The sequence below is a fragment of the Nasonia vitripennis genome, chromosome 2, assembly GCF_009193385.2.
Source record: "Nasonia vitripennis strain AsymCx chromosome 2, Nvit_psr_1.1, whole genome shotgun sequence".
Lineage (NCBI taxonomy): Eukaryota > Metazoa > Arthropoda > Insecta > Hymenoptera > Pteromalidae > Nasonia > Nasonia vitripennis.
In genome coordinates, this window is record NC_045758.1 from 8,398,813 (window position 1) to 8,422,399 (window position 23,587).

The following is a 23,587-nucleotide window of genomic DNA, read 5'->3' on the forward strand; positions in this document are numbered from 1 at the left end:
TCGTGTATATTTATATAGAGAGGGAGAGAGGGCAGCGATGACAGATTGCAGGAATTATTACCCGGGATAGAGAGAGAGAGAGAGAGAGAGAGAGAGAGAGAGAGAGAGAGAGAGAGGAAGGGGGAGCGATGGATGCCGTGGCTAAGTGAGCTGTGCCGAGGGCTTTTTCATTCTGATTTCAATTTCCGCGCGGTCGATGGGGGAGCATTATTTTTTTTTCTCTATACCCCGTGTCTCCGACTGCGTGGGACGGGGGGAGGGGGAGGGAATCGATGACTGCGGCTTTCTCTCTTTTTCCGAGACTTATTCTTCGCCGAGATTTGGCCGTTTAGCTTATGATTTCTCGCTATCCTAAATTTAAAGTTTACGACTCGCTTTCCGGCAGCGCGGGGCGGACGGTCTCGAGGCCGTAAATTTTTCTCGCCAGCGCGTGTGAGGAGCCAACTTAACTTCGGATGCCATTTTTCAGTTTTCCCAGAGAAGCCGCGCGCAGCCGAGGCCCCCGACGCCATGTGTAATGGGATACCGCTGCGATTCTTTCGACTGCTGTGTGGATGTATTATTGCTGGAGAAGCTATTCAGAGTGGGTGTATAGGATTCAAAGATGGAATTTTGTTTTGGAGCTTTGATATATTATATTTTTTAAAGTACTCGTTTTTTAAAGTACTGCAGACGTTGAACTTTCAAAAAATACATTATCCGAGGAACCAAATGCTTTAAAGCTAATAGTAGTATGAAAACATAATGCCACACGCGGCGCATGAAACGTTTATTCGAACTACTTAAAATCTCTGACCTCTCCTAGAAAAGCTGTGCAAGGAACGATTAACAAATGAGAAAAATTACACTAATTTCCCAACCACGCCCACGCACTCATTCACTGCAGCAGCCAGCTCTTTGCGGTAGCAATATAAAGCGCAAGACGAAAAAGCGCAAAGAGCCGTGCCACCGCAGCGATCGCATAATCTTTTTATTTTAAACGCTGACTAGCTTCCACGCAAATTGCGCTCGTAAATCCACTTGTGCATACTGGGACGAGCTCGCGCCCGGAATTTTTATACTCGAAAGGAGCGAGCTTCCCTTATCTCGGCGTCTTTAAATATGCATCTTTCGAAAAAAGCGTGTGCTCTTGACTACGTGCTTGCGGAGATCAAAACGGTCAGTCGTAGAGTCCGTTGTCAAGCGTATCGTACAAAGGGGGCATTTGTCGGAGCTTTGATCGCGCGCGCGAGGCGGTAGCTAAAGGGCAGAGGAAATGAAGGCGAGGACACGCCTTAATGCGATTAAGGGTTGCAGTGGCACTGAATCTGCTCCCGGGGTTGCTGACCAATTGGTTAGAGGAAATCGCGAGTTGAGGCTTGTTTTGGGGATGTTGAAATAATTGCGGATTGAAGGAACGTATAATGAGAAAAGAATGATATTCTTGAATCTTCTCAGTTATTGCTTTTTTAGGTCGATAAACTTATGAGGAATCCAGTCGATTTCTTTAAAATGTCGTAGTTTATTAGTTTGATCTTGCTCGCTCTTTTTAACGACATTATTACTTCCTTATTGGATGTTTTTTAATAAGGAATAATACTCTGGTATCGTAATTAACTTCGCGAACTCTTATTTATCACGCAGCGAGAAACTTTTTTCTCTCTCGAGAAAAGTTTTTTTTTATGATTAATAAAGATGGCACAATAGGACAGCTTGTATATAATGAAATTCCTCATCACAAACTTGGAGAATTTAATCTTCTCTGACTAGAGTCTATTTGTTTACTCTGGTACCCGCTAAAAAAATGTGCTCTGAGATAAATTTAGAGCACAGAAAGCGTTTAATACGCGACACTCGATATCGTTCACTCGACTTTGCTCGAATTAAGCATAAAAAAAATTTTAACAAAAAGAGCTTTAAATTCGCGAAAATACAATGCGTATTTTCAAAGCTTCTCAACGCTACAGTGTCTAACGAACTAGCGGAGATAACGAGTATTCAAAATAAAAGTCGAATCCGGTACGAATTTCCGTGTGCTTTTGCAAAATTTTTAAATCTATTTATCCGTTGCAGTGAAAAGCCGCTTAAAGAATGCATGACTGTTACTACTGAGATAACCGAATCATTCTCAACTCAAGAGCTGCCGACTAATTGAATTTCCCCGGAGCGCGCCTGCCTAAAATTACTTTTCCTTCCACCTCTGCGTATATGCGTGCTCCGACGCCGTGAGCTTGCGGAGAAAAAAAAATAATTATAAATCACGCCGGGCTGCGCACTCGGCCTCGAAACTCAAAATAAATGCGCGATAAATCAGTGCCAAAGAGTGTGCTCAAAATATATATAATATCTATGTGTGCATTTCGAAGCGAAAGTTTTTATCGATCCCCGCGCACTGTCGTCGTACTTTGTGCCCCGCGCCGCCATGCCTTGGGAACAAGAAGAGCGGAAAAGAGTTACTAAGTGCTCGGGGCACTTAGTAACTTAGTAACGCGCGTACATCTCTGGCGCGCGCGCTCGCGAGGAAAAAGAAAACCGCGAACTTCTCGTTTGTTTTACGTAGTTTTAATCCGGCAATCTTTCACGAGCCGGAAGAAATGACATAAGCCCGATCTTTTTCCTCGTCGCGGCTATACTTATTATTCGTGGCTCGACGTGTATACGAATTCAATATTTGAAGAAAATTAGACGCTCGCGCGTGTATACGTGAGCTTTGTTGTGTTTCGGAATTATTTCGTTATCCCCGCTCGACCGCGCGGATGCTTTTAATTAAGGCAAGACATTGAATTTAAAGGCTAGCTCGCGATTTGCATGGAAAATAAAGAAACCGCCGCCAAAATATGCATATTGCGTATAACTGGATGGAAATTCAAATTTTTCTTATATGCGTCTCGAGGATAATTTCGTTCGTTTATCTTTGCGCTAAGAGCTTCCTTAGGTAACTACCGTCGAAGTTCCCAATTAAGCTCGCATGAGTTAGCCTGTGCAAGTTTTTCTAGCGGATCAGCTGTCACAGAGGGTCGTGAATTCTAAACGTCGCGTGCGGACAAGAGACAAAACGGCACACGAGCAACAGTTTAACGGATTAATCCCCAGTTGTAACTACACGCGGCTTCATTAAAATACAAGCTTCCTAACTACCCTCGAGATGCAAATTTCACTATTTTAGCAGAACCGAATTTCCAAACCTCTTCATCCTCTCTCCTCCGGCCGCGTAAAATATGCAAGATTCCTTAAATCCCCATCAAGCTCGAACGAGAAAGGCCGCGCTGCATCTTGCCGCACGAATTCCTCATCAGCCCTCGCTAAATCCGGCAATCTTTTTTCTCGACTACTTACTGTACCACAGAACCAGCAGTGCTTCCGACATCGCAAAGCGCGAAATTCATTTCCGATACTCGAGCCACGGCGCTGCTCTCGTTTCTTTGTCCCTCGCGCGCATCCGGTCGCCGGTAATTCCGTTAATCTGTCTCCTGTACGTATACCTCTCTGCTTACAGCCTAGACTATAGGCTGCTTTAATTACAATCAATTTTAGCTTCATCGCGCGAGTAAGAAGAAGAGGCTGCAGGAGCGGCCGCAGAAGTGCTTCGGAAGAGAGACATTGAAAAGAAGGAGGAAAGTGAGCGCGAGAGTACGCGCCAGCAGCAGTTGCGGGAGTAGAAGAAGAGGAGGAGGAGAGGATAAGACTGGAGGAAACGCCCAGGCGGAGCCGGTCTGAATATTCATTCGCGAGCTCGAGAACCCGGTACCGAACGAGAGAGAAAGAGACACGGCCCAGATGAGACGTGCGCGAGACGACGCCAGGCTGAATTTCCCATAGCAGCCCGAATGACTTTTCGAAAAATTTCGTTAGACTAGAGAGACGAGAGCGCGCGAGAGGCTTACGGTCATTTTCTTTAGGGCCATTAATTATAAGTAGTAGTCTCTAGCTCCGCGGCAAGTCAAATGGAAGTCTGCCGCGAGCGTATAGATTCCGCGTATAGCCTGTTCAGGATTTATTCAGTACAACTGCGAGAGCTTGCTTCATTTTCGAAGCGCTTCAATTTTAATGGGCTATTAAAGCGAGAGGAAGAGAGAGAAGACGCGCTACTTTAATTCAAACGGGAAATTTTCGGCAGGCCGATCGTTATCTCATCGCTATTTCACACAGCGGCTTCTCCTCTCTCCGAGAAGATTTCGCTTGTTGAATTAAATCGTAATTGCTCGATTACCATTTGCACGAAGCTTTCGCGTGCACTGCATGCGTTTATAGATAGGCGAAAGCTCGGGAGAGCTCGAGCGAGTTGCCGGAGTATAAGAAGCGAGCAGGTATACAGTTGGAGAACTGTCGGATAAGTGTTGGAATTTCCAGCGAAGATTATCGGCAGTAACATCAAAATAGAGCGTAATACCCGCGAGAGAGCTTCGCGCGGATAGACGCGCAGCAGTGCCAAGAGGCTTATGCACCTTAGCGCCTCTCTTGAAAAACGGGCCGCGTACGTATTCTTCCGCGTAACGCGCGCGAGGAAATGCACGCGTATAAAGCGGAGAGAAAAGTCGTTCGTTGAACCGTGTTCGATAATACCTGACAAGTGAAGTGATGAACATCGGTTCGTGCTGTCATATTTATAGTGCTCGTCAAATATTCAAGCTTGACAAGACGCGAGCGTTATGTATTTATACTTCGATCTCTCGGGATAGATTTAAACTAACGCGTTCTATTACCGCATTTTTAGCGAGGAACAAATATACTCTGGGAGATCAGTATAGTAACAAAAACCCAATTGCCAAGGCAGCCAATTTGTTCCAGCGGCAACGATACACACACGCGCGCAGAGCCAAAGCTCCATCATGAAAAATTCATGCGAAACGAAAACTCAGAAGCCCCGGCGTCTCTCAAAAGAACTTTTTCTTGTTCCACCGAAAAGCTCTCTCTCTCTCTCTCTCTCCGAGAATCTCTCTCAAGACGTGCCAGAGCTTTCTCTGCGCTATACGAGCAAACTACGCAGACAGCCTTTAAAAAACTGCATAGCAGCAAGGAGAACAACCATGTACATGCGCACCGGCGGCTACATCATCTCCGAAAATTCCCTCTCAAAGCTTGCGCGCAAAATTCCGGCGGTGAGTACATAGGAGAGGAGACACGCGGCCAAAGGAGTCGACCTCGATATAATGCAGTCACGGCTAAAAGGCGTCGTCGTCGTCGTCGGCTCATACTTCGCCGAAATCCAAATAACGCCACTACGAGGAGAAATCGCGCAGTCGAAAAGGAGAGAAATATCGAGGTCGACTCGCGTGTGTGTATGTATGGCTGTAGTGTGGGAGGAGCTCCTCGCGCTCTCTTTCTCCGCTGATCCCTTTCATCCCTAAATCGCGTCGGTCGCGCGCTTTATTTTTACTTCCTCTTCCTTATACTCTCTCTCTCTTTCTCTGTTTCCTTCAGTGGCTTCGCGCTCGCCTTTTTTTCAACTCTATATACATTTTATGCCTTTCTTGTATTTGCGCCGCGAAGCGCGCACAGCGGTGCGATCGCGCGACACGCGCTGACTCCGCCTTCTCTCTCTCTCTCTCTCTCTCTCGCTTCGTGTCCCGCGAGGCGGAAACGTGCCCGCGTTACCGATACCCGCAGCGGGATCTCTCTTCTCTGCCCCCGCTCTCGAGCCCGTCCATCCCTTACTGCTGCTTGGAGCCGCGCTTCTTATTTCCCGGCACGTTTCGTCCGTAGCGTGCAAATAGATACGCCTCGAAGAGAGAGAGAGAGAGAGAGAGAGAGAGAGAGAGAGAGAGAGAGAGAGAGAGCAGAGGAGAGGACAGTCCCGTAAATCTCATGTAGGTGAGCGCGTCCGCGAGCGCAAGAGAGAGAGAGAGAGAGAGAAAGAAGCGCTGAAAGCTGCTCGAGATGCCGCGAAGCGCGGATTTCCGCGTGCGTTTTATAGCCCCGGCTGGCTATGCAGAACTTTCGGTGCTCCTCTCCCTGAATCTATTTTTCTCCCTCTCTCGCACTCTACGTTTCTTTTTATTCCCGCTTAAATAAATTGCTCGAGCGCGCGCGGTATCTCGTCGCGGAGCAGCGCCGAGCTCTGTCTTATGCCCTTTTCTTCACGAGTAGCAGCGCGGAAAGGCTGTGTTTCTCTTTTTAAGAATCTCTATAGCGCGGCTCATTACTATTCCGTCTCTCCGCGAAAAACAGATATACATTCGCGCGCTCTTCTTTCCCGCGGACTGTTGTATACAGCGAAGGGGGGAGGATTCACCGTGGCAATCTGATTTTCAATTTGTTCTTTTTCTTCGCGAGATACGCCTGTTAATTGAAACGTGGAAATCGAGTGGAAAAATCAGAGTTTAGCCAGACCCGCCGCAATGGGTTATTTTTCACAAAGTCAATCGACGTGATCAACGGCATTCAATCGCCTCCCGCATTAAATAAAATACACGCGGCATTTACTTTGTCACGTTCGATTTGCAAACGCTCGAACGAAATCACATACGCATATATACACATCGGAAAAGCGCGTAAAGCTGCGCACAAAACGTATAAATACATGACAACGACGCACATTTAAGTTGATTGATGCATGTCAGAAACGAGGAGGAAGTCGTGATAAACTGTCACGCCAATTGGTGAAAACCCTGGCTGCGGCGCTATACGTCGTCGCGTTAATATTTTACGCATAACTCGCTCGCTTCGACATTTAAAGGGGAGCCAAGTGAGCGAACTCGCCACGTGCAGCTGTGCGGCGAGGAGCGACCCGCATAATACCCTGGCTCACAACTCCTGTAAGCTCTCCCATGGTTTTGCTTATGTTTCCATTTGCAGCTCGTGAACGATGCGCAGAAGGGAAGCTTAATTTTAGACTTCGATATAACTCTCGGCTCTGCGCGCCTCGACCGCGAGATCGTTAATTTCGCGATCGAAATGTAAGTTTATCGGAAAATGCGGCCGAGACGAAGGAAGCCGTCGAAAATGAGGAAAGCTAATAAGCGACGGTGCGGAGTGCAATGTATCGGTAAATTTTTAGCACGAGTCATCGATCGGAAAAATCGAGGGGTTTGGACGGAATGCGAGTATAAAGCTGATATTAAAATTAGCCCAAGATCCGTACGACTTTAGCCGCTGCCTCGATCGGGGGGATAGATCGCTATATTCCGGGGATGTTTTTAGCTCGGCCGCCAAAAATATTTTTCCGGGCCGAGGATACAGTTTCTCGCGGCTAATGGTTTTAAATCCGTCGCTAATTGACGCTATTAATTATGGAGACTCCGTATATCTGGCGATGAGAGAGTGCTTTGACTCCGCAGATCGATGGTGCTAATGTCAACGTTAACGTTGAAGTACTTTGAATGAAGATTCTCTGTCTGCGAATTATTCAAATTAATTAACGGTGAAGTGAAAGGAGTTATTATTACATTCGTGTGTTAAGCTAGATTTCCCGCGGTATTCTTGCAATTGAAAAGATCTTCTATGCTTGTAGTAAGTCAATTAATTCCGATAACGTATGCGTAGGTTTCTCAGAAAATTGAACTAGCAATTAGTTCATCCCGTTCAATTATCTTGAAACACAGTTTCATCCGTACATTCGAAGCGCAATCCTCGAGCAGGATGAAATGCAGTGGCACGTAAACAAGTTGCGCTTTTAAACGACTCGGGATTAGATGTACAGCTAGAAAAATGTCCCGCTATATATGAATAGATAAAGGTTACACACTGCCGTGGAAAGAGCGTACAAGATTTTTCACACACTGTCTTGGGAGAAGAATCCCCTAAAGCTCCGGAGAGAGAAAAGCCGACATAACTCGTCCAAAACACGCACACAGAGTCCTTCGTCGCCCGTATAGCAGGCAATTCAAACACGTCGCGAGACTTAAAGAAGAATTTTTGTTTCAGGCTTACACCACACGCAGACACAGAGATGGAAGCTCCAAGGTATTCGTTGGAAAAACGTACGAAATATTTCAACGGAAAACTCAGTCTGCGAGAGGGAAAAATTTCTCATTTCCACAAAACCATCGGCGTTTCCCTCCGAAATTCCTGGTCAGATATACCCGCAATATATATACACACACACACACACACACATATATATATATATATATATATATATATATATATATATATATACGGCGGGGCGGAGAAAAAAGCGCGCGCGGCTGAAACGGATCACAATGAACCTTTCCGAGCGTCGCTTTTCCAGCGAGCCAAAAACCTTCCTCTCCCTATTTCCCGCGAGGAAAAGAAATTGATACCCCCCGAAATTCGCACGTGCGCTCGGGCGTCTCTTTTTCGCGCATTGTCCGGCACTTTTCCCATTCGGCATCGATCCTTCGACGTGTCCGCGCGCACACTCAGCGCTCCGAGCTCCAAAAGGACCAGAGATGACTTGGCTACACAGCACAGCGTATACACGAGGGAGTAATGACATTCCCTCTCTTTCCCGAGCTAAGAGAGAGGGAGAGAGAGGGCTGAGTTTATGCAGCCGCCGAGTCGCCCTGGGGTGTTATTATACTATACGTGAGAGCTGCTCTACACTGCGGCGAGAGAGGAAGGAATTTCCCAAGATTTTCCGCCGGTCGCGACACACGATTCTGCGGTTCGCTCGGAAAATTCATCGGATTCAGTCGCTCTCCTTCTCTCGCTCTCTCTCTCTCTCTCTCTCTCTCTCTCTCTCTCTCTCTCTCTCTCTCTCTCTCTCTCTCTCTCTCTCTCTGGCGGGGGAGATGTTTTTGACGCGTGTTTTAGAGGCGCGCGCGCACTACTACACGGACTCGGATGGAACTACGAAAAACCGTCGCGGCGTGAAATTTATTCGCCGAAAGTTTGGCTAAGGAGTCCACTCGGCATAAGTACCGTCTCTCTCTCTCTCTCTCTCTCTCTCTCTCTCTCTCTCGCCGTCGTCGTCGCTGTTCCTTCGATTACACTGAATAAGACGACGAGGGAGAGAGAGAAAGCGAAAAGTTGCCTATCTCAGGGCTGTGCGCGACCTTCTACGCGCGCGGGGACTTTGAGACTCGAGTGCTAGCTTGCTAGAAGAGGAGAAGGAGGCGTGAAAACAATAAATTCTAACTGCGTCGTGGATGTCGAGAGATTACACTTTGGGGAATTCGATCGGCAATTTTTTTCCCGCCTTGAAAATCGTCGATAACTCGTTAGAGCCCTCCTGCGAAGCTCGCCTCAGCGCGGGAAAATAGTTTCGAAAAATCAGCGAAATTACTCGATAAACGATGCAGGCACATGCTGCGCCAACTATTTTCCGTTAGCGAAATAACGCAACACCCCGTGTGTGTAATTTATTATGCGAAAAAAAGGCGCTACGCCGTAGAAGTATACCACGGATTGATCGAACGTCGCTTACAGGCGCAAACGATTCGGAAAGTTTACTCCCTTCGCTGCAGTATGTTACACGGCGCGTCATGCCGAGTGACTTAGCTTAATGTGCTAAGCTAAGGGTCTTTCGAGCTGACGCGGCGTCATCAGCAGAAGGCAACTCGCAGCGATTTTTACGTGATTTCGGTGTATAATCGACGATTATGTATATAAGAGGAACGGGCCAAGCGCGAATCAAGTCACACACGGGCTATAGAAAGAAAACAGCGCAACTTATGCGCGCGACGGTACAGTAAACTACACGAGCTTGCCGCGTATATATAAACATTCGTGCCAGCTCTCTGCATCATCGTAAATCACGCGCGCGTACCGAGAAATGCATGTATACGCCGCAGCGCGTCATGAATATACTACGCAAGACGTCGCGTCAGTCCTTTCAGATCAAGAAAAACAAACAACGATAGTTCGGAGTTTGTGCGACACAGCTCGTACAGCTCTACTCCGTCTAATAATTAAAAACAGCTTCCCAAAAGCTCTATCCGAACTCGCTCTAGCTTCGAAGCCCGGAGGCCTACATTATTACTGGGACACGCTCGCGCGTGCTGCCGCGGATCTCGTGAAAAAGAAACGGGCGGCTCTTATTGGATGAGAAAGCGATGATTCTTGCATCGCCGTGTACGCTATGCTAGGCATTGTGTATCTCTCTCTCCCGCGAATAAAAGAAATCCCCAGCGACATTAGCCTCGAGCGACGAGACTGCGGGGATGAGAGCACACCGCCAGAGCGCTCGATTATATACATACATACACACAGAGCGGGTTTTTCCTCCTCTTACTTCCTTTTTCCCGGCGCTCTCGTCGATCGAGCCGACTAATTCCCCGTATATCATCGTTTGATAAAGTGAACGCGGCGCCCCTTTGTAACATGCAAATCCCGCGATGCGTAAATATATACGGTATATCATATCTCCGCTACACACACAGACACGTGGCAAAGTTTCATAAATATTAAAAAGGCCCGCAGCCGGCGCCTCTCCTTTCTTTGGCGCCTGTGTGTGCGCGCGTGCGACTCTTCGACTTTAAGGTGTAAGTGTATGCGCGCAGTGTACGACGCCATGAATATTCAGCGAGGGACTTTCTCTCAATTTTTCGCCTCCAAGCTCGTAATGCGCTTGCGGTCTATGATAATCCGAAGTGAGGTAGGTATATACGTGTATGTATATATATATATATATATATATATAGGTGCCGTAGAAGAGAGGAAAAGATGAAACAAGAGACTCACCTATTGTACATGAGGACGTCGGGCTTCCAGAGCCGGTGCGGTGGTATCCTCAAGTCCCGAACGTTGCCGTACTTGGAAGGATCCCACATCATGTTAACGTCGTTCCATTCCTGCGCAGGAAATGTCGATTATGCATTATACGAGTGTTCGTCACTGCATTGCGGGGGATTGGGACAACTACTTGAGTGCGAACATACATCGCGTCGTTCCTGTCTCCTACGCGACCGCTCAAAATACGCCGCGAGCATCATCGACCTGCATACCTTGAGCGTCACTGATCTCGGACAATATTAGTGCTCGAGGAATGAAAATTACGAGACGCGGACATGATTAATCGCTGGCTCTGTGTAATCGGATATGTTTTATTCAGTGCTTGCAAATCGCCTTTGGATGCTAATTTTTTAAGAAGATTAGCGCCCTCATAGTAGCTTCTTAATGCAGTGTGTTTGCCGCGGCGCGCGCGATATCCAGCGTAATTAATATACGCTCTGAATTTTAACGATGTACACACACACTTATAAACCACGCGATTAATCGCCCTCTCTTATCGCGTCTCTTAGCGCAGGGATTTTTATACTCAAGCCGTTAATTACCACAGCGGGAATTTCGAAAAGTCGAGCTAGCCAAAACAAGAAAAAAAAAGAAACTCGACGCACAAAAGACTCATCATCACGTCTCGCGCGGAAAAAGTAATTCGCGAAATCCCGACGAGCGCGTTTCAATTTTGGTCTTTAATTAGGCCAGCGAACGTACGTCGGCGAAATTTTTCCTCTCTCTCTCTCTCTCTCTCTCGGCCTTCGCCAAAACGAAAAGGAATCCCTCTCTCTCTCTCTCTCTCTTTATCTCGGCAGTGGAGAGAGCGAGTCGCTCGTCCCGGTTTTTCGGTTCAGAGATAGATATATAGAAAAAGCGGCGTCGCGTCGGGTGGCACGTTTTAAGCAGTTGCCGCACTTCCGGCAGCAGTGCAGCGCTCCGGAGATATATAGCGGCGACGGCGCGGCCAATCGGGAATCCCAGCGATTTCGATTACATCGCCAGTGGCTCTACTGCAGCGCGCGCTGGGGATCTGCGGAGCAGCTGCTACGGAGAACTCGAGGAATCCTAATCGCGGCCGGGAAGCTAGCGCATACTCGCGTACGCCCCCACACACGGCCGGCTGCTATATACACATGCAGCAGTAGCAGCGCGAGTTCTCCGCGTCGCCGCATTCCCGCGCGCAGTTTTACGCCCGCGCGACATCGTAAACGTGCCTGGGACACACCGATATCTACTCTCGACTATCTACCCTCGGTGCTTCGGACGCCTGAAATTTGATAAAATACGTTTGCGGCTATTTCACCCTCTTTCGCACTTACTCTCTCTGCACTTCTTCGTTTTGCCGAGAGAGAGAGAGAGAGAGAGAGAGAGAGAGAGAGAGAGAGAGAGAGAAAGTTTCGTTTGTCTTTCTCACGCGGAGCTGATGATTGGATTCTTTTTCGGCGCTTTTTTAATTAGCCGGACCCAGCGATGTAACCGCGAGATCGAGGACAAGACCGAAGGTCGTCAGCTCGCTTGGCTGTAATCGAAAGCTGATTGTTTTTAATTAAAAATTTATCGTCCCCGTATACGCTGTACAGATCGCGCAGCCGATTAAATTTCATCTAATCGTATAAGTACACAAGCTCCACATCGAATACACAAAAGACGAAACGAGATGAAAATCGTAGCCTCCGCACGCTTTAATCGCCGATCGATAAATACCAGCAGCGCTCGCGGCGCATCATAATGAAACAATGACGAAGTTTAGCCGCGCTGATGACGCCGCCGCAGTATATACACCTGCGCGCGCTCTATATATGCGCTTCGCCGCATTTTCCAAATACGCGTGAAATAAGCGACGTCTATAAAGCTCTGCACGAGCGCCGCGACAACAACACGTAAGAACTTTATACATAGTGCAACATACACACCCAGCGCGCTATACTGAAAGTTCCGCTTCAACCACGAGCGCGCACAATACTGCAGCGGTATAGCGACGGGTCCACGAACTCCGGACTATTATTATATATACTTGCGGGTGATATTTCACGTGCCGTTCGCGGAAAATGTCCAGAGTCGAGCGCAGCGTATCAGAGAGCCAGAGGGAGCTCTGGACATCATTATAGAGACTTATCGGCGCTGCAGATCGAAGGCTGCTTTGTGCGCGATATATACTCGAAATTGATTATATTTGCAATATGTGATATGGCTAATTTGTCGGAACGCACGCGAGATGAAGCGGTTGTGCAGATTGTCGCTTTTGTTTCGAATTTTTTTTTCTGAGTTAAGGCTTGTATTCAGTACCCTGCGAATTTGATTTTGAACAAAAGGATTCATTTTGGAGCGTAATTAAGTTTCAAACGAGTTGTTTAATAACTTATGATTGTTGAATTTTAATTAATCAAGGCAAATTGTAATAATTCATAAAGCTATCAGATACTGCTTCTCGTTTACACTCTTATCGTAGTGTGTTTAATTAATGTACAGGTGAGACTGTATTCATTTTTCGCCAGCACTTCCTCGTCGTTCTTTCTTTGATGCTTTGTATTTTTTATGTTTTTCTTGCAATGAATTAGAGTATGCTTCAAAGAATTCTCGCAAAGCGTGACTTTTACGCGAAAAGAAAAACAAGAATAACACCGGCGCTGACCTAATCGAGTTCGTACTACCTGATCGCGAATGAGTGGACGATTTCTATGGGAGGACATCGAATGCTAACCAAATCAAACTCACCAACTTCAGCCAAAGATTCGTGATGAGTAGCTGATTTTTCTCGTCCTGAAAAAATAATCACAAACTGTATAAAAGATGCTCGTTTTCTCGGTTCGTGTATACGTCATGCAAAGACCAGATTTACAAGTATTATGAGTATTATAATATAATAGCTGTATCTACATAGTTCTACGAATGTTTACTCTACATATCTATGTACATCAACTAACACCTAATGTGACAATATCGACAGAATGAATGAACGCTCGCGTCTAATAAGCTATATATACCACATGCAGCGTTTTCTCGTCATGCATTATCAAAACATTCAAGAGAAACTCACTTGTTCGTCATACTCGTTATACTCATGACGCAACGATATTTAAGCTGTACCTTTGAGCTACATTGTTATTGCATTCGGATTGATTACACTGATGCATTTCTCTCTTTCTCCCGTCTCTCATCGAACAAAGCTGGAACTTTTATTTCGCCAACGAATAAACAAGAACGAATGCGACGATTTCCCCGCGTGATTTTCATTCGGAATAATGTACGAATAAAAATTAATCGTTTATACACACACACGGCCAAATCGTGTATACGTAAACGATCTCTCATTGTACCTCCGCGAACGTCGAGATTCATCAACGTTAATTCACGTTGCGAACTGATTTCTCGACCGAAAGCGATTACCTCGCAAACAATGCAGCGCACAACAGAAAAATATTCAAGAGCATGAACCGTTCGACGGCACACTTTATAGCGACGCTTCTTCTTTTTCTCCTTTGTTCGCGTAATTAACGGCGCGCAACGACATCGCCGAAGAATCGTCCCCGCGAGTGGATCCGAGAAGAGGGAAAAAAAAGCATCAGCGGCCAGAACCGAGAGCTGTAAGGAGTAAGACAGCGCTTATCCGGAGAAAAAGACTCGGCGCCGCCCACGCGCCGAAAGAAAGAGAGATCGCGAGTGTAAGGAAAAGACGACGGCACATACACACTCGCTGTATACTTATAGCGACAGAGGGGAAGGGGGTGGGGCTGGAACCGCAAGGCCGCGTTCCGGAGGCTAAGTTTCAAGAAGCCACTGCTCGAGCCCTGCTTTAAAGCCGAAAATACGAAATCTCGAGCTCCGCTCCGCGGTAATCCGCGCGCGGTGCAGTGAAATTTTCGGACTGAATCATTCTCGCTCTATCTCGCGGGGGGGGCGACCAGTGGAACCGGGAATTCCGCAGTTTTTTCTCTCTCCTTCTCTCTTTCTTATCTATACACGCGGACTAGCCCGCCGAGATGAAAGTTTTTCCAAGGGCTTTTCCGGATATTGCGGATGACGCGTCGTCGAGCGTTTTTGCGGTCATCTGCGCCAAAGTGATTTATCCCTCCGGAAGCGACTCGGACTATATATCGTACAGACTGTATAACCGGCGTCGAGTCAAACGTCGAACTTTCGTCTCGCTTTGAAAAACACAGTCGCGAGTGAATTGGGCGAACGATGTGTTCTCTGCCAAAAAACGAATATCCTCCCCCCGGAAGAGCCAAGCCGGAAATCCCGAAAACAATTTTCGTTATCCAGCTGTTTACGAATTTCGGCCTGTATATCTATGTACACACCCGAGCGAGAACTCAAAGGCGTACACATATACAGACTGCGGATGCACTCGCGGTACCGCTTTGGGCTCGTTTCCTCGGAATTCTAAACTCGAGGGCATTGTTAATCCATAAAAACTGAACTGCACTCGGGGAGGGAGCTGGTGCTTCTTGGAAGCCGAAGAGTCTCTCTCTCTCTCTCTCTCTCTCTCTCTCTTAATCCTTTGCCGGATCAGTAGCTAGTACACGTCTAGTTAGTTTCTTTACACCGCTTTGCCGGCTCCAAAGCCCCCGGCTTAAGCCCGCAAGATAAGTGTATCTCAAAAACCTGCCTGACAAAATAAAACTCTCGTTTGTATGAAGCTTCAGAAACGCGAACACTACACACAGACAGGAAACGGAGACACTCTTTTAGCCGGTAATTACTCACCGACGGAGAGTGTGTGTGTGTAATGTTTCACGTGCGCGCGCGATTAATGCAAACAAATGAGCGGAAAGCGTTTGCCCCGATTATTTATGGCTCTCTCTCTCTCTCTCTCTCTCTCGGTGCGCAGTTCGCGCGAGTCGGGTATACAGCAGCGCTTTAGCTCTCTCTCTCTCTCTCTCTCTCTCTCTCTAATTCGAGTGTGAAACGATAAAGGCGTATAATAATCTATTAAGAAACAATTAATCGAAGCTAACGCGGCGACGGCGTTTTTACCTCCGGCGATAAATTTAATATGCAGACCTTGAACCCGCCGTACACGCGCTTGTATACACCGCCCCGACGTGTATCGATGTTTACTTTATGCGCTGCGGAACGAAATCGTATAGCGCATGAGCATACGCAGGTGTAAGAGCAGCGGATCGTTCTTTTCGGCAGCGAGAGAGCGGCCCATCGCGTGATACTTAATCCAGCATAATTATTCTTCCTGAAAAGTGATAAGGCTCCCAGCGTCCGTCGGCGAACCGCAGCAGCCTTTTGCAGTCGCGCTCTTTTTCTCCTTTACACGTATCCCCCCACTACGGCAACTCTCTCTCTCTCTCTCTTTCTCTCTCTTTTCCTCGATAGGTGAAAAAACCGGCGTCACACGGCCTCATCGGCGCGCGTGTGCGGGTATATACGACGCAGTCCATATTTCTCTCTCTCTTCTCCTTGTCTGCGCGCGCGCTCGTTCGCTCGCAAGGGGAAAATTGGGTCAGCGCTGCCAGCGGTGGCAAGGAAGGAAGGAACGAAGAGAGGGAGAGAGAGAGAGAGAGAGAGAGAGAGAGAGAGAGAGCAGCGGCTGCTGGGGATAAGGAGAAAATGATCAACAAGGGCCGAGCGAACGAGCGAGCGAGCGAGCGCTGGTTTAAAAATAAATTTCTAAAGGCTTCGAGACTTCGATGTTATTGTTATAATTATTAATAAGCTCTCTTTCTCTCTCTTTCTCGCGAGAAAGTGTGTGTGTGTGGATTGTGTATCTCGCATATACAGAGAGCGAGAGCCAGCGCCAAAAGTGAGCGTCACAGCTGTTACGTATAATTAGCTTTATTTATCCCTAACAATAATTATCTCTCTTTCTCTCTATTATGCGTTCGGTTCCTTTTTTTCACGCGCACGCCCGATGATGGCTTTTTCCTGTTTAGCTCTGTCTTTTTCGCCCATGAGCTTCTATTTTCCATTCATCCATCCGCGCGCATATATCGGCTAATCGCTCGGCAGAGATGATCCTCTGGCGAATAGAGTGCGAATGATCGTTCGAGTTCCGGCATATATACAACACTGGCCGAGTCGTTGTTTTGCGCGCGCGTGTGTTTCTCTCTCTCTCTCTCTCTCCCTCTCTCTCTCTCTCTCTCTCTCTCTCTCTCGGCTGCAGTCTCTGCATCATCAGCGGCCGATCGGAAAAACGCGATTCACCGCGATCGGGTTTATTTAAGGCCGGGCGTAAATGATGAAATTGGCACTTTTCGACGCGACGACCTCGTTTGATTTATGCATGAGACCGGCGAGCTAAGCGCTAGTTTTTTTCCCAACCGCGCGCGTGGGAAAAAGTCGTCTATCAATTCGATGGAAAATTAAGCGGGTATGATTTCGCGCGGGTAAACGACTCGTGCTTTATGCATCGCTCGAGGAATAAGGACGGGTGTTAATTATCGGGTCATCATTAGCGGGTGAATATGGCCGCATCGTGTTTACGCCGAGTTTAATTTCGAAACAGCTAGCCATTAAAATGTCTCGATGAACCGATCCATCAAGCCGGTGTAATACGTAACCCCTATCCGGATAACAGGTACACACGCATTCGAATGAGAAGCCAAGAGCGCCGAAAGTTCTATAGGATCGAAAAGCTGCAATTAAAAAGTTGGAGGATGGAAGATCACGCGAGCTCGTATAGAAATCAGCGTTGAAAAATCGCGCTAACGAGACTCAGTGTAATTTACAACTCGCATATCCGATTGTAATTTCCGACGCATCAGAGCCGCCTCGAAAAAAACTCGAAGATTGGGCTAGTATATACGAGCTATACACAGGGGGAGGACGCTCCGGCAGCGCAGGAGGAGATGCAAAATGTCAGGCCATCAATCAGCACGCGCGTTTCATTTCCCGCGAGCGCAGAGCTAACGGGCGGAAAAACTCGCCAACGACGCTCTTATGATTTTTCATTGTCTCGTTAAGGACAGATGAGGCTCGTTAAAGCCGCCTAGTGAGAGAGAAAGAGGAACCCGCGCGCGATAGGATCGATCGGCATCTTTTCGCCGCAGCGGTCTGTGTATAATCCGGCGGCTGTGTGTATGTGCATAGGCACACACTACAGTAGCGCAGCGTTGTGTACCGCGCCTTTGTCTCGGGGGCCTCGAGTGCACTTTATCAAGTACAATTTATCGACGTCCCGCCGCGCGCGCAGTTCCGTCTCTCTTTCTCGCGCGCCCGCACCGAGTACAAGTAAACGAGCTGCTGCTGCGACGGCGTGTGGGTGCGATGCCTGAAGTCGTCCCCGCAAGGGTGCGGTTTGTGTGTGTGTGTGCGATGCTCGATAGGCTTGCTCTCTCTCTCTCTCACTCACTCTCTTGCGAAGAGTGTAGAGAAGAGAGTATACGGTTAACGACACGTTAGGACCATTGATTGCTGACGATCGCAGAAACAGAGAGAGTCGAGGGAAAGAGGCTAGCAGAGAGTAGCAGATGCAGACGAGAGCTCTATAACCCGAGAGGACGCGGTTTTACGAGGCACTTGCCGAGTAGCGCTCACCTTTTTTTATTGTTTCGACTCGTCGAGCGTGATTCAGAGCCGCTAAGTGAAGAGCCCGCAGAGATCCTCTCTCTCTCTCTCTCTCTCTCTCTCTCTCTCTCTCTCTCGCTCTCTCTCTCTCTCTCTCTCTCTCTCTCTCTCTCTCTCTCTTTGCCACTGTTGTCGGCTAATCGTGCCTATATCGCTCCTCTCTTCCCGCCTGCTAACTTTCCTAATGAAAAAGTCAGACGCCTCGTTTTTCCCTAACAGCTTTCGCTATCCGTTCGATTGAATTAGTCGCTTCGATTCTGTCTCTCGTGAGCCCGCATTACTCCTCAATGGAATTCCATCGCTCGTCTCTCGGCTGAATCTTCCCCTCCGGAGTATACGAACGGCTCCGGCGCTGCGCGGGGAATAAAAAGCGCATATAACTCCCGCGTCTATCTCGGCGACGGTATATTTCTGCAAGAGTTATCCGCCGCGAAAAATTGCAGTCCCGCGCGCCGGGTGATTAGGCCGACTTCGATAATTAATACTTCCAGCCCGTCTACTCCCGCCAGCCACACACACGCGCGAGCGACTGTATACGGCGATGAAAGTTCAGCCGTCGTCGTTGGCTTTTTCCCGGTCGCCTCGCGCGCATAAACTCTCCGGGGAAATATTGTATCCTTCGTCGCACACCCGGAGAGGGGAGAAAGAGAGAAAAAGTTGCCTCCGCGTATACCTATACACACTGTTACCACTGCTATACCGTGTGTGTGTGTGTGCGACAATAATTTTTCTCCGCTGGCTGAGCCGCGTACGTTGAACTCGTCACGTCGGCGCTGAACGATTGGAAAGCGATTTTTTTTTCATCCAGCGCATACACACGTGAGAGCTGGCTTGAAATGAAAAGAGGGGAAAAAAGTCGTTACAGCACGCGCGTCTATGTATAGCAGGTCTCTTTAAACTACTCTCGATTTGTTTATACCTTCTTGGCCGACGCTGATTTGTTTGTAAATATAGGCCGCGAGCGAACGAGGAAGGGGGGAGGCGAGTTGTTGTTGTTGTTGTTGTTATTGTGGGCCGTGCGCGCGGGGAAAAAATTATCGGAAAAAGTGTCGCTCTCTCTCTCTCTCTCTCTCTCTCTCTCTCTCTCTCTCTCTCTTTGTTCTTTCTGCACTGTATAGTACGCTCTCGCTACTCTGCTGTATACACACGCACAGCTCGGGCTTTTGCACTGCGAGTTTTCTCCGACTACTATTCGCGACTGTATACGCGAAACGAAGCGCCGCTGCAGAGAAGGAAAAAAATATTCACCCCCCCTATGAGTGAGTGTGTGTGTGTGTAGGCAAGGATATACGTATGTAGGAAGCCGTTTGAAGAAGACGAGTAGTATATAGTCGAGCAGCTTCCGTTATATGTATGGCTGTTTTCGTGCTTCTGGGCGTGTGTTTCTATACTTCTGTGCAGTGTGTCGCGACATGCGGGCATAGAGGCACGGTATTTTCGCGTAAACAGAGAGAGAGATTGTTTTTTCTTTTTGTTTGCATAGGATTCGAAAGAATATTTTACGCTTGTATCGAGAAGTATGGTGAATCGACGATATTCTTTTCATCTTTGAGAAAGAACTGTTTATATTCCTCTGAATGACACGTGAGCTTTATTAATTTATTGCTCCACTTTCGTAATTCCTATATCCGGTTTTACGTGAAATTCAGTTCGAAAATTCTTCTACACATAAAAACAAGTCAACTGGCAACGCGCAATAAAAGCGTCGGAAAATCGAAAACTGTCAGCCAGTAATTTCCCTTTAACGAAATAATTCTCGAATCGCGCGTGAAAAATTGACGAGCAGTAACAAACGTACATATAACTTCAACGAATCCACCGCATCCTATCGCAGAGTGCTTTTGATAGCCGCAGATAAACACTGAATTCCTCGCTGGTCCAACCTCTTATAAAAAACTTACTCTCTCACTCGACGAGTTCCATTTCGCGACGCGCATTTATGCAAAAACGCGGAACGCCGAAGAGGATAAAAACGCCGCGGAGCGAAGAAGATCCATTTGAAAACACTCGCGATTTCTAAAAGCCTGCGTTATATTCGTCAATGCCCCAGATATAGTCAGTCCAAGCGTATAGGTATACCGCTAAAATATTTTGCGACAAAAAGAGCGAGGAGATACGTTTCATCGCGCCGCGCGTACGTGTACACATCGATCGACATCGACGAGTATAGATGGAACCGCAATAACATAGCACAGCTGTAGCTCGAAAAGTCCATCCCTTTTTTTCAACCGCGCTCATCCACAACACGATTTCAATCATCGCCGGATGGCATTTCCGTTCCTCGTCGATCGAGCCGGCCTATACTGCTCTGGCTCTCGATTTGATTCTTGCGGCTGCGGTCGATTTACCCGCGGCAGGATAAGATAAACCGTTGTTTCGTTTCAATTAAGAGGATGGTGTATGCGACGGATTTGCCTTTTTTTACGTGTTTGTATAGCGTGTGATGTAACAGTAACGGGCTTAATTTGTTAAATAAAAAGAAATTCAACCCTACAAACATTTTGAAGTACACACACACAGCCGGTGGAGCTATCGCTTATCGCGCTATACTCCCTCGAAATCCCCGAACAAGAAAAATCAGTCTTATCCCGTCACGTACATCCGACGTACAGCCAATAAAAAGCTCACGCGCGCCTGAGCTTTCGCTACAAGCTACACGTCTCACGAGTAAATTTTCCAGCGCTGCGCACAGCTCTCTGATGTGCCACATCAAGTGTCCGTCGCAACTCAATCACCGAACGCAGACAGCGCTTTTTTCGCCGCTGAAATAAATCATCACTCACTTTTTTAGTATACATACGGTGTCTCGTCTTATAGCTTATAGGAGGAGGCTTTCAACCGAGTAAAAGTTATCCGTACGTGTGTTCTTTGACAATCAAACGACAGCCGTTAAGGAAAAAGCGTTCACGAGACAGATGAGAGAGAGCGAGATCTCGTCGCATTTTGTCTCAAGTGCAAATTGAAAACGTTATACACTCGCACGGCTTGTCTCTGCCCTGCGCGCGTTTCAGTAGTTGAGGGCTGTTATTGCCGTTCTATTATTGACCTCCGATATGCGGCGCATTCGGGTCGCGCGACGTTGCCTGCTACGTATACTGGGGGATATTATATACTAGACGCGGAAATCGAGCAAGAGAGCAGACGCTGGCGCCCGCACACAATTTCCTGCGAAACGCGCGACGAAAAAAAGCGCGAGAGAAGCGGGGCAAATAAAGGGAAGCGCAAATACTTCGCTCGCTGTGGTTTCGAATCTTGCATGACAACGCCAGTACTATAGCGTCAAAGGTTTTTTGCGACTGTAGCGCATCTTTCTCCCTTTTTTTTTCAGCCGCGCGGACATGGCGATATAGTGGCGCGTTGCGATGGAAATTCGACGTTTGTTCGAGTAACTATGCCCCGTGGCGGCATGTACGCGGGGCAAAAATGAATAGCGATTCGATATTTGGATGACGGATTGTCCACGCCTCGTTTGGAATATCGATGACTTGCGTTCGGATGCGAATTCTTGCGCTGATGCGTCGAGAGGTTGAGAGAGCTCGATTAGCCGATGATTTTCGCGAGGTCTTGAATCGAAACCTTTTAAGTCCATTAATTTAGAAAATATCTCCTGTCCTGTGACTAACATTAAAAAAAAATCGTTACAAAAAAGATGAATTGTATAAAGTATTTACTATATATACTGCGAAAAGAACAATAATAAAAGAATTTCAGTTGCGTGCACAAAATACTTCAGACGACTTTTATAATGGAGGAAAGTTATTGGACACGGTAATAAATAACGAAACTTTTTATGAGACCATACTTTTAAGCGCCTGATTTTTCCTTACAGCTCTTTTGCTTCGATCGTAAAAAGTGTAATCTTTTTTAACCAGAGTAGGATTTGACAAATATTTTCCCACGCGATTTATATCCCCGCGCGCTCGCGCGCTTCGGATGAACTTTTTTACACAGAAAAAAGAGTAATCGCACGCGAAAAATAAAGCCGCTTATTATGCGCTTGATTAAATTTGCATAATCGCATTTTAGAGCTCTCGAAATCATTCCACTCTACGTCGTACGTAAACCGCAAAACTACCTCGGCTTGAATATGAGTATATTAAATATTCGTCGTCGGCAAACTGTCATCTATATTTTTCTATATACCCAGGGTGGGACGTGCATATTTTATGCATATGCCTCGATGTCGCGTATAAATAGAGCTGTATAAAATTTCCATGAAAAATTCTTCGTTTGCTTGACACGAAACTGTCCGAGTGAAAAAGATTGCGCTTCCCTACAGTATCTCGTAGATATGCTGTATCAGAGTCGGGTAGTGCGATAAGAGCACATATTACGACACAAAAGATCAGCTATGTTCACATTAATAACACAACACAGACTCATTTTTCATCGACCTTTCAATACACGTACAACGCTCGCATTAACGAAGCAAATCCGCTCATAAATATTACCTCGTTCGCGGCATATATCCATCCGATTCACGTACTTCGTTTTCCGCGCCGACATCGCGGTAGTTTGTTCGCCGAGAGAGCCATATAAAATATTCGACGCGTTCGACGAATGCCGCTCGCTCGTTCGCTTGCTATGCACTTTGCCAAGGTTTTTAATACCCCCTCTCTCTCTCTCTCTCTCTCCTTGCTCCCCGCGCAGCCATATTTACGTGTATTTCATCGCGTTCGCGAAAAAACGGGAGCTAGAACGCATTGTGTTGATGGAAAATGTCGCCGTCGTTCGCGTAGACTGCGCACGTCGTTAAATATGCTCAGCGAATATAACTTTCCTCTCCTACTCCCCCCACTTTTTTACGTTTTAATAACGACCGAACAATAAAGACCGAAATCGCTCGTGCTATTCGGCAAAACTGCACAGCGCCCGGAACAATAGCTTTCGGGCCTATAGCGAGTGAGAGACGAAGAAAAAAATGCCTCTGTCTGTCCATGAGCGCCGAGCAGCGAGCAATGATAATCGTAATCGTTATTACAACTTTTCTCTCTCGAGCTTGACGATCTCGTGTTTTTATTATTGCCATTGTCGCGCGCGCGGGTTTTCTCCTTTTTCCGAAAACGAGGCCAAAAAAATTCACGGCAGGGGTGTGAGCTATCCTCTTTTTGCGTGAAATGGGCTGCGCAAAAACACAGGATCCAATTTGCATAATTAGCGCGTAGAAACAATGGCGAATCATCTGTTATAAGCCTGACTTGGCGTGCGAGGGAGTGATAGAATGAAAGAAATGGGTCGTGGACGTAATTCGAAATAATTGAAGAATTTATTAACTTTAATTTGAAGAAGTCATTAAACGGCCCGCTTCTCTCGGCATTGCAACAATAGGGGCTTGAATTCGAGGAAAAACTATTTCTTTCCTGCAGCGAGAACGGACTGCAGCTGCATCCGAGAGAATTTTCCCGCTCGGAAAACGCGGAGAGGGTCGTTCGTGTTCAGCGCTGTTTTTTTTCCTTTCGCGCAGCCTTAT

General features: G+C 47.2%; 1 protein-coding gene across 2 annotated transcripts in view; it reads right to left on the reverse strand.

The window, feature by feature from the left end:
- LOC100119414 (nicotinic acetylcholine receptor alpha 7 subunit) overlaps nt 1-23,587 on the reverse strand; it is a 79,909-nt gene that overhangs the window by 22,872 nt on the left and 33,450 nt on the right. For both annotated transcript variants that reach the window (XM_031922568.2, XM_001603148.6), the window contains 2 exons: nt 13,315-13,359; nt 10,564-10,673 (listed from right to left, as the gene is read on the reverse strand). In XM_031922568.2, the coding sequence (XP_031778428.1) occupies nt 10,564-10,655 (92 nt within the window). In that variant the 5' untranslated portion in view covers nt 10,656-10,673; nt 13,315-13,359. The remainder of the gene's footprint in view (nt 1-10,563; nt 10,674-13,314; nt 13,360-23,587) is intronic.